The sequence below is a fragment of the Tupaia chinensis genome, unplaced genomic scaffold (genome assembly GCF_000334495.1).
Source record: "Tupaia chinensis unplaced genomic scaffold, TupChi_1.0 Scaffold000115_1, whole genome shotgun sequence".
NCBI classification, from domain to species: domain Eukaryota; kingdom Metazoa; phylum Chordata; class Mammalia; order Scandentia; family Tupaiidae; genus Tupaia; species Tupaia belangeri.
Genome location: NW_006159579.1, coordinates 3,336,488 through 3,348,234, shown reverse-complemented (window position 1 = coordinate 3,348,234; position 11,747 = coordinate 3,336,488). Strand labels below are relative to the sequence as shown.

The 11,747-nt window shown below is 43.4% G+C and overlaps 2 protein-coding genes across 3 annotated transcripts in view; one reads left to right on the top strand and one right to left on the bottom strand.

Moving 5' to 3' along the window:
* SCAND1 (SCAN domain containing 1) overlaps positions 1-179 on the top strand; it is a 946-nt gene extending 767 nt beyond the window's left edge. Inside the window, exon 2 of the mRNA XM_027770166.1 lies at positions 1-179. This exon is cut by the window's left edge and continues 513 nt beyond it. Coding sequence (XP_027625967.1) covers positions 1-76 — 76 coding nt within the window. The 3' untranslated portion in view covers positions 77-179.
* Positions 180-1,873: 1,694 nt separating this feature from the next.
* The window catches only part of PHF20 (PHD finger protein 20), a 168,593-nt gene continuing 158,719 nt past the window's right edge, over positions 1,874-11,747 (bottom strand). For both annotated transcript variants that reach the window (XM_006144080.3, XM_014586145.2), the window contains 2 exons: positions 11,058-11,241; positions 1,874-4,385 (listed from right to left, as the gene is read on the bottom strand). In XM_006144080.3, the coding sequence (XP_006144142.1) occupies positions 4,243-4,385; positions 11,058-11,241 (327 nt within the window). In that variant the 3' untranslated portion in view covers positions 1,874-4,242. The remainder of the gene's footprint in view (positions 4,386-11,057; positions 11,242-11,747) is intronic.

Below are 11,747 nucleotides of genomic sequence, written 5' to 3'. Positions count from 1 at the left end.
CCTCCTCGCTCCCCTGCCGGAGGCGGCGCGGGCCCGGCGGCTTCGCCGCCGCACGGATGTACGCATCACCGGCTGAGCGGAGGAGCTGCAGGCAGCCCAGGTCGGACCAGGGTTGTGATCTGGTCCCAGAGCCTGATCCTGGCACCCCAACCCGTATTAATGAAAGACGAGTTTTGGAAGCTCCTGTAGTCTGGTGTGTTTCTTTTGTTCGTCCTTCATTGGGTTTATTTTACCGAGCTTTTTCCCCGTTCTGGCTAGTTGCGAGCGCACGAGAAAAGGCCTTTGTCCTTGTTCCCTGGGCCTTCATTGATATTGTCAGATCCTTAAATATTCGCTAGAACTGAGCCATCACTCCACCACCTCTGGGAAGTTTTCTTTCTTAGCTCCCAAAGAGCCGCTTGGGTTTCCTTTGTTTAGTGGGAGGCATTGTCAGTTGAGGATTCCAGCAGTCTGAGTTCTGATCCTGCCTCTCTACAGAAACAAGCTAAAATCTAAATTATTTTTTCTACTTGAAAAGTTGATAGCGGATCGCCCTACAGGTAGGAAGTGGTTGTGGGATCCTGCAGGCAAAACAGCTGGCTCTGTTCAGTGCTCACTCATCCGGCTACCTCTGTACCAACACAGCCTCCATCGTGCACACCCGCAGGCTTCACACAAATCCCCTTATTGTTTTAATGTGAAGTGTTTTAGTTTCTGCCCTTAGAGAGCTCTGGTTTATGCCTCCAGGCTTGCTCACCTCTTTGCTAAATTTTAGGTCTCTTAAGATTTGAGAAGCAGGGCTGGTGTTAAGTAAGGATTAATTACTAAGGCTGTTCATTTTAATGTGTCTCCAACTGCCTTTTATTTATTTTTATGATAGTGTGGAGTGTGAGAGATTGGAGCAAGCACCCTCAACAGAGTCTGGTCCTGCCACAGTCCCCTTCAACCCATGGGATTTGGGGCACTCACCTGCATACCTGGATTGTTTTCAAAATTGCCTGGGTTGAGGATTTGAACTGCAGTTATGATATGGGATCTACCTTCTCTATGCATTACTCCTCTGTGCCACAGAGCTGCCCCCACCCTTTTAACAAGCATAACTGTTTGGAAAGAGGACAGAATTTGGCATGTAATGAGGACCAGCTATAAAACTTCCTTAAGACTTCAACCAATCCAGAGAGAAGTTAGTTGGGGTCCACAGGCAGCCTGGGTTGATCCCAAAGAGGTTCTATCTTGATGAGTGCCATCTCTTAATGAAGTGTATGTGTATGTGTGTGTGTGTGTGTGTATGTATGTATGTATGTGTATGTTGGGATGTTCAAAAGGTTTGTGGAAAAAAGGAATTAAAATGCAAGGTTTTTGCTATACGGTGTGTGCACTCGCCAGACAGAGAGAGGCAGAGAGACAGAGCAAGAAATCACCCCCCAGGGGGGATGGCCACAATCCCTTCTCGGTTCTCTCGGGATCTTGGGCATACACGCACATGCACCTGGCTTGAGTTTAAGCCACCGGGTCCGGGACTCGAACTGCGGTCAACTACATGGGAGTACAGCGACATAACCATTACACTAACTGCTGGTCCCAATACAAGTTTATTTTTGTGTTAAAATTATTTTGAAATCCAGGGGCAGTCGGTATGGTGGTTAAAGCAGCTGGATACCACAGGTAGACCATGTAGTTCAGTACTGGACCCTGTGGCTTGAAAAATGAGCCTGGCATGAGTGCCCAAAATCCTGAAAAAAGGGAGAAATGGAAAATGGACCACAGTGTGCCCATTCCCCATGGGGGAAGTGAGACAGGTGCTTTCTAATTCCTGCCCTCAATCCCTGCAAGTGCACCTGTCCTCTGGCAAGAAAAAGATGAAGGACTTAAGATTGAGTATGTGACTGAAACATAGCAACAAGAACCTGTTTTTATTTTTTCCAAATACAGATACAGAAGCTTCCATGTTTTGCAAATATTGCTTCAAAGCAACATTTCTATATACAGCGCCTTTTGTTCTAATAGCGCGTAAACATAGATACGTATCCACAGTGCAATGTTGGCTCATCAAGGATCCACCTTGCATATACTCACTACTTAAAGATGCAAAATGATTAGTCAAACCAGAACTGTTTTTGTCAAGGCAATTTTTTATAGGTGGACAAAACTTAGGTAGTGCACATACTTCTAAATGGTAATTGCAATGTTTGCAAAAAACAGTTTCCAGTGCTCCAACTTGGGGTAAATTCAACTTGACCCAGTAATTGGGAATGGAGCCCCCCAAACATGGCTTTAAATTAGGGAAGCACACTGAGGTTATCAAAACTTGGGGAGTCTTCCCTGCTTCCCTAAGAATGAAAGTTACAATGAATAAAATGAGATTATTTCCTTTACAAAACTTAAACAATAAACCTAATAATGGCCACTTGGCAAAATTAGGGTAATTCACTCTTGAACAAGACAAGAAATTGACTATCTTAAGAGTTACAGCTTTCCCAGATGTGATACTCAAAATGTATTTTTAGGGAAAAAAAAGTCAGTAATCTAATAATACAACAATCATCATACCTCACAGTTGTGGCTATAGAAAATTATGTTTCTTCCCTTTTCATACAAGCATCATACAATTCTTATAATGCTGATAAATTATCCAAAACATAGAGGCCATGCACACTCTTTGAACATTTCTCACACCAAATACACCTATGTTAGCAGTGGGAAACAGCCTCTTGTAGAGGAATTGTGTTGGCTTTAATATAGATGTTTCAGCTGTTGTGTATTCCCTCTGACAGATAAGCTACAGCAGGTCAACTTTCACTTGTCTTATAATTCATTTTATATCAAATCATGAACAAATCACTAGAGCATTCCCTGAAACAGATCTTAGTACAGAGGCCTGAATTTATGACCACCATGACCTATGACTTAAAGCCTTACCATCCCAAAGGTCACTGGAGATAACTGTCATTGCTATTGAGAGATATTGGCTACTTCATGTTTACATAGTAAATATTTGCAGCATATAACATTACAGATTCATAAACCCATAATTAACTTGTGAGTGTTAATGGACAACTGTGCTTTGATTTTTGTTTTTAGTGATAAAACTAGTGAAATGGGTCACTCTTCAAAGCATGGAACATTTTCTTTAACTCTGTCTAATAAAAACAAACTAACAGCAATTACACGTGGAACCGTAACCTGTAAAAGTAACACAAATATTGTCTCAAAAGGTACAAACAGATTGTACCTAGACCTTAAGCAGCATAATCACTTTGATCTCACAAAATAATACAGAAAATTTAAAGTATATTAACAAAACAAGTCTGAAATTCCAACTACTGGACATACCTTTCAGGGAAGGAAAAAAGCGGCACATGTAGAATCTGAAGTTTGTTAACAACAATATAAAATAAGGTAATTCCCCAAACCACATTCTTTGTAACAAATCTTTACAGTGAAAGAGTTCAAAATTTTGGGAAACATTTTTGGACATTAAATAGAACTGGGAAGCTGTCAATATTAAGAAATGAGTAGAAATTGTTGTCCTTTGGGTTCCGGACCCTGCCTGCTTCAGTTTAGAATTCCTACTAGATTCTTATTACAGTGAGACTAGTTCCTCCACGGGCTGCATGGGCTCTGCTACAAAAGCCACAACCCAGCCAACTCAGGTGAAAGCATACAAAACTTGTCCTGGTACCATGAAATCAAGCAAGAGATGTGGTGCGAAAGTGAAGAGTCAGTCCTAAAGAGAAGGCAGGGCAAACCAAGGCCTCTGCTGCTTCTCAACTTCCACAGAACAGTTAAGTCACAACATTCCCATGAAGCTGGAAAATGAAAATGATGCCTGTGGCCTAAACACCATGCCAGGCAGAAACTCAAAGGGCTGGCATATGCCCCAACCTGACAGAAAAGTCAATTAAATAAACTGCAAATTTCAACTGTTTCCAACTAAATTTTTTTGGCTCTCATTCCGTTTATCATCAGTGGCACGATTTCAAGTGAAGTTTGTGCAAAAAGACTCTCTTCATTCAACGATGTGCACAGAAGGGAATCCCAAGAGTTGGTTTGCTACCTTCTTGGTAGGCTGAAATCAGAGTGCCCTGCCTTCCAGCAGCCAAAATGGCCTCATTGTTCAATGTCCTTCACACTCTTGCCCAGATCCCTGAAGTCAGTCAGTGTCACGTGCATTCAGCATGCTAGGTTTATTTATTTAAATATGCGAAGCTCCTCCTGCAGGTGCCCCAGGATTGTGCCCCCATTAGTTCCGGGTGCCCAGTTTCATGTTGAGCAGCAGAGGGCGATCTGCTGCACCTTGCCCAGGTCCGTCAGCAGCTGCTTGATGCAATGCTTCAGTTGTGGAAGCCTGGCCAGCGGCTCTGGGGGCTCCAGCTCCCCGGTATAGTCCAGCCAGCTCTCCAACACTGTTGGCAAAAGTGAAATATAAGTAAGACCAAGTGAGCTCTCAACTCTTGATTTGCAAGAGCATGTCCAAAAGTTTCAGCACCTTATCCCATCTGATTATTCATGGGGGAAAGAAGGGAAAGCCAGTTCAGACAACACAGTCTCACACTTTGCTATACAAAGTACTTACTACTCCTGGGACACAGTTAAATACTTTAGAGCAGCACAATCCATAATAACTTTCTGCAATGATGGTAATGATCCATGTCCATGTTGGCCACTACAGTAGCCACTACCCTCAGGTAGCTATTGGGTTCTTGAATGTGGCTAGTGCACTAAGAAAATGAATTTTAAATTTTATTACATTTTCCAGACCTGGAAGCTTGAAACTCACACCAGGCACATTGGCATACATGGCCAAAATCCCAAGAGGAGAATGGAGGAGAAGAGATTGTGGCGTGGCCATCCTTACTGGGGGTGATATTTTGCTATATTCTATCTCTGTCTGCCGAGCAAGCACAGGCACCTTATAGCAAAAATCTCTCTCTCAAAATAAATACATTTTATTATATTTTAATTTATTTAAATAGCCATGCAAACAGTACTAATGGCCACCATATTGGGACAGCATCTAGAGACAATTAGGACTCATCCTTCTCAATGTCACTGCCAACTCTTATAAAGCTTTCCCATCTAGAAATTAGAGACCCTGGTGTTTTAGTGGCCTATCAAGAAAAATGAAAATCTAGAGAGACTTGAAAAGGTCTGTTTTTATCATCATAAATTCTGGCTGCTTCATATTAATTCCTGATTGGCATATGATCAACAGTGGCATAATTCTGATTTAATTTTCTCCTGTTAAGTATATAATGTAAGGTATCTAGGTATTAATACGCTTGATCATAATTGGTTCAATATCTAGAATGTTGTCTTGCTTGTGAGAACAAGGACTTCTCTAGAGAAGGATGTTTACTCTTCCCCAAGCTACCCAGAAGTTCTGGCATTTGGGTTACCTGGGAACTCTCTAACTTTGACAAAAGCCAGCCCCTCCAGATAATTGTGCATTTACCCAGCCTGTCTGAAGCCTTTCTAGTCCATGTGCCAGCCTGCACTGAGCACCTTCTGAACCCTGGAGTGCAGGAAGAAGCAGACTCACCCAGTGCCTGTTCCTCAATCAGCAGCCTACCCACAATCTCGCCTCCCTGGACCGAGCCCTCACTTTCTCTCCACCTTTCTAAATATTTTGTTCCCTGTAAATTAATTCTTAAAGAAGCCTTCTGAAAATCTATATGCTGAATCTGGTCTCTGTGTTACAGGTGCTATGGTATCATATGTTCTCCATGGACCACCTACCATGGTTTGTAATTATATGCAATGGGGTTATTTAATAAGTATCTGTCTCTATCTTTCACTAGATCAAGCTCCATAGGAACAAAGGTGGGTCTGCCTTGCTCACCACTATTTACCTACCGCTGAGCTGCACCTAGAACATAGCAGGCATGAAACACACAATGAGAGAATGAGTGAACAGGCTAACCAAGTGCCTCACAGACTGCTCTGGACTCCATGAAGCTCACCTTGTCCATTATATGAGGTCGCTGGGAAAGCCATGACGTGTTTTTTTTTGTTTTTTTTTTTTAATGTTTTCCTATGCAAAAATGTATCACGACCTTCCCAATATCCCAATGTTTGGTGTTAGTATTAGGGGGTTTCAATAAAGAATAACTTTCCCTCCTCTTGATCTCATGAAAAATATGGATTGGGAGAATAAGAGAAATAAGATTGCTCATAGACCTAAACTTGAAAACCAACAGTAAACGATCAAAGGACAGAACCAGTGAACTCCTAAGCAAGAAAAAGTCGAGTGACTAGTTTCAAGTCTTTAAAAAAATCTAGAGGGACCAGCAGTTAGCGTAATGGCTATGTCACTGGACTCCCACGTAGTCGATCGCGGTTCGAGTCCCGGACCTGGTGGCTTAAACTCACGCCGGGCGCGTGTGTGTGCATGCCCAAGATCCCGAGAGGAGAATGGAGGAGAAGGGATTGTGGCGTGGCCATCCCCCCCTGGGGGGTGATTTCTCGCTTTCTGTCTCTCTGTCTGTCTCTGTCTGTCTGGCGAGCTCACGCGCCCTATAGCAAAAAAAACTCTCAAAAAAAAAAAAAAAAGCTAGAGAACTGGCCCCATGGTACAGTAATAAAGTACAGCATATCAGGAGCCAGGTCCCACAGGGCTGACCACAGTTTGAATCCAGACTCCAGTGGCCTGAAAAATAGGCTGGGTACAGGCATGCCTCAAATCCTGATGGAATAGAGAAATGGGAGAAAAAGGACTGGGCATAATCACATCCCACTGAAGGTACTTTTTTGCTCTCCTTCTCTGGCAAGTGTACACTCCCTCTGGCATTTAAAGAAGAAAATAAAATTTTTAATTAAAAAAAAACAGAAGACAGGCCTGCTCAGCAAACAGGCACAAGAATAAATGGGAGAAAAGCAGTCAGGACTGGCAGGCTCAATTCCAAGAGGAAAAAAGGGACTAACCCAGTCTTGGCAAGATGATCCTACAACCGCTGAATGGCCCCTCTTAAAGGTCATCTAACTACCTTTGATGTGGTTTCAGGCTTACCACAGAGATCCCAATACTGTAGTGGCCCAGGAAATATGCACAAGGACAAAGAGCACCCATATGCAGACTAGAAGAACTGAAGTCACTCAATGGTCTCTGAGCTTGGTTAGTAGGCATGTTTAGAGCTATTGAGGTCTCTCTGGGTCTGCCCAGCTTAGGAATTTAGCCACAACTATGATAGGTCAATAGCATCCTCCTCTGGGTCCAGTCCCAGGAGGCTGGCCTTCTTCCTACCATGTGCTGAACCATCACCCCAAGTTTCTTTTTAAGGATGTGGAACAAAATCTAAAAAGAGTATAATGATTGCTAGTGAGACAGAATATTATTACAAGTGAAAGTTCCATTTCAAATACTTTCTGAGATCACCTGGATAAAGGGCATTTTTCATTAAAGTAACATTTTTTCTTAAGGAAAATATTCCCAATGTGCAAAGATTTAATATTTTACTTTACTTTTTTAAAGGAATTTTTGAAATTTTATTTTATTTATTCATTCATTTATTTTAATTTGAACACACACACACACACACACACACACACACACACAGAGAAAGTGAGAAAGTAAGCCACCAGGTCCAGGACTCAAACCATGGTCAGCCATGTGGGAGTGTCCAGCACCTTAACCATCATACCACCTGCTGGTTTCCAATATTTTACTTTTCATAATCATTAAATAGCCTATCTTTTAAAGTACTGTTCACAAAGTTATGTATATTAAGTAATGACTAACCTTAAAATTTTAACAGTTGCTATAGCTTACTAGGTTTTTTTTAAAAAAAAGACTATTATGGGGCTAGCAGATGGTGGGGTGGTTAAGGCACTGGACACCCACATGGCCAACCACAGTAGAGGTTTGAAAATCACATCAGGCACATGTGTGCACTTGAACCCCCAAAAATCCCAGGAGGAGAATGGAAGAGAAGGGATTGAAGCGTGGCCAACCCCCCACAGGGGGTGATTTCACACTTTCCCTCTCATTGTCTCTCTAGTTAGCATACACACCCTATGGCAAAAACCTGAGGAAAAAAGAAACCTGAAAAAAATATTACATCCAAATTCCTATAAAAGCTTGGCTTGGGGCCAGCAGGTAGCATAGTAGTTAATGTACTGGATTCCTACATGGTTGACTGCAGTTTAGAGTCCTGAACCTGGCAGCCTGAAACTCACACTGGAAGCATGTGTGTGCGTGCCCAAAATCCTAAGAGGAAAATGGAGGAGAAAGGATTGTTCTGTCTCTCTGGCAAGCACACATGCCCTATAGCAAAAAACAAGCAAACAAAAAAACCTCTCAAAAAAAGCTTGGCTTATGGTCTTTACATGAACCAAAGAGTTGACTCACTAAAAAGGGATAAATCTTAACTATTGGGTCAGAAAAGTCATGACACATTTTGCACAGAAAAATACATCATGATTTTCCCAACGACTCAATACAATGCAAGAGTATAATTACTTAAATAAATTCTTTAAGCTTCATCACTAATATTCATGCCTTCTTGGTAACTCTCAGGATTTCTTAGACTATTAGTACAGAGTGTGTGACCCCAAGTCAGCAGGACACAGAAGAGGCGCTCTGGTAGACCAAAGCAGGGAGCCCGGGCTTTTCATTCCCATCATACTGCCCACTCCGCAAGCCCAGGGCGGGAGAGGCCCAAGCTGGACAAGGAGGAGTAAGGAGGTAGAATGAGCCTACGCTCTAGCTTCTCCCTTAAGGGCAAGTTTCTCTGGCAACGACAGAACATTCACCGTTTCCAGGTGCTAAGCCTCCTCTCAGAAACCCAGAGCTGCTCCTCCTAACATTCTTTTAAAATCCACAATTTTTAGTCTGGCATTCAACCCTCTCTCAGCTGTCTAAATAGCATGTTTTTAGATAGTGGTATCAGTTACGGTTCTAAGGAAGACAAAAAGACCTTTTAGGAGTAAGAGAGAAGCAACACTTCCACATGTGCCCTCAGATTTCCCTCAGAGGAAGACAAAAGCTTGAGGAGGCCTAGGTCAAAATCTCTCTCTCACTGTCCTCCAACAGGGCAACCCCTTTTCCAGTGGAGCTTGTCCTCTCATCATCCACCCTGAGTCACCCCTTTTCCAGGGGAAAACATCATCACTCTTCCCATGACTGGGCTTTAGTCCCAGAAGTTCCAGGAAGCCCTGTTAGCACACCCGCACCCCCTGCATGGCCTCAGCCACACATGTGCCCTGGACAGGCTTCACGAGCTTAAGTTATACTTTCTTATAAAAAATTGTGCTAGACGGCACATGTGTTCGCCAGGAATAGGGGTATGCAGAGCAAGAAAGCACCATCCCCATGGGGTATGGTAACACTGCAATCCCTTCTCCTCAATTTCTCCTTCTTTTGAGATTTGGGGCACACATATACATGTGCCTAGAGTGTTTGTTTTGTTTTGTTTTGTTTTGAAGAGATTTCTGCTATGGGGCACATGCACTTGTCCGAGAGACAGAGAAACAGAAAGCAAGAAATTACTCCCACCCCAGGGAGGGGATGGCTACACTGCAATCCCCTTTCCTCCATTTTCCTCTTGTGACGTTGGCCACACACACACACAACACACACACACACACGTGCCCATGGTGAGTTTTAAGCCACAGGTCTGGAATTTGAATTGTGGTCAACTACATGGGAGTCCAGAGATGAAACCATTACACCATTTGCTGGTCCCAACCCAGAGAGTTTTTTTCAAGTCACCAGGTCTGAACCTTGAACTAACCAGTCAGTCACATAAGATCCAGCTGCCATAAGCACCACACTATGGTCTGGCTCACTTAGCTTATACTTAACATGGCATTTTTCCCTACGTTATTTCATGTAAGTATATTTTAAATCCCAAGTTATGGTAACTGTATCCTGACTATGTCCAGAATCCTCAAATAGAACATTTATTTCTGTTTTTAGATAAAAACAAACAATCAGGAAATAAGTGAATAATAAGAAAGAACTTTGTCTTCAGAACCCAAAATGGGTGGAACCAGCAGCTGGCATAATGCCTGTGTCACTGGACTCCCATGTAGTCGATCATGGTTCGAGTCCTGGACCCAGTGGCTTAAACACCCGCTGGGTGTGTGTGCATGTATGCCCAAGATCCTGAGAGGAGAATGGAGGAGAAGGGATTGCAGCATGGCTATCACACCTGGGGGTGCTTTCTCACTTTCTGTCTCTGTCTTTCTAGCGAGCACATGCACCCTGTAGGAAAAACCTCTCAAAAACAAATGAAAAAACACGCAAAATGGGCAACTTCCTGAGGGTCAAGCATGAGCTGCATCATGTTCATCATCCCAAGTCCAGTCCATCAGACTTGTCCACTACCCCCAACATCTGGAGAAATACCCAGGGCTAAACAAATGACTCAAGTTCTTGAATCTCAATGGGCTAAAGAGGAGGGGGCTTTATTTTAGATTTTTATCAGAGGTTGAAACGAAAGGTTTTTCAGATTAAATCCTCAGACATCCTAAAAACTCAAGTCAAACTTTTAATTTCCCAGGAAAAATGTGATCAGATTACACATTTCCTGCAAGCAGAGTCCAGGTGCTCATCGGCAGAAAGGAGTGGGTGAGTGAAGCAGGACCTCTGATATCATGCAGACCTTACAAGTGCCTGATAAATACCAAAAGTGAGGTTCTCCTTCAACTTGAAGGGAAAATGGAGAAGGGATGAGGCTGAAAAGGAGAGGCAAAAATATGACTACTGGGCGTGCCAAAAGAAGTGGTGGTTAAGGAGGCTGCATCCTACATGGCCAACTGCACAATTCAAGTCCTGGACCAGGTGGCTTGGAAGATAAGTCTGGCACATGTGTATCCACGCCCAAAATCCCGTGAAAAGAACGAAGGAGAAAGGATTATAGAATGGCCACCCTCCCGTGAGGGAGGTATACACGTGATTTCTCACTTTGGCTCTTTCTTTCTCTAGCAAACACACATGCCCTATAGCAAAAACTAAGAACAATTATTCAGGAGAGGCCAACTGGGGAGTTCAGAAAGCAGCTCAAGACATGGGGGCAGGGATCAGAAGCACACTCAGAGCGCATGCAAATGGGCGGGGGTCAAGGAAGTAATCCTACCATCCAGTTCCTTCTCGATAGAGTCCATCCTGTGTGTGACTTCATCCTGAAGAGACTCCACGTGGGTGAGCAGGTTAAACTGCCACTGGTGCTGGGAACTCAGCAGCCCCTCTCCACCTCTGTCCAGCAGCTTCTGGGCAGGGGCTTCTTCTGGTAGGACCTTTTTGGAGACATATTCCCTCACCTGGAACAGGAATGTTAACCATATTTCAGTAACAGAATGGATATATCCCTCCACCCCTTTTTCAACTGGCCAATGTTTGTAACCATCTGAAAAACCAGTTGCAAAACAAAACAAAACAAAACAAAACAAAACAAAAAAACAGTTGCAATTTAAATACTCTAAATCCCCTCTCTTTCCTCCTTCCCACTTGGACACTGGGCAGAAGCTTGTCTGGCAAATCAATCCAACCCACCTCAGGGCAGCACAGAGGTCTGGCTCAGGGAGCCCCACAGCTGCTTCCCATTGCCTGGCCCAGTGTCCTCACCAGGAGTAGGCCTGGCAGCATGGCTTCTAGAGCCCTGGGATCAACTAGAGCAGGGACAGTAATCGACAAGGGTTAGTACGTGGGAGCCACACAGACAACTACTAAGTCCTCACTTTGTCTCTTGATGATTGTGTGAACCTGGATGAGTTCATTTACTCTCTGAGCCTGTTTCCCCATTGGGTAGATGAACATAGTAAAACCT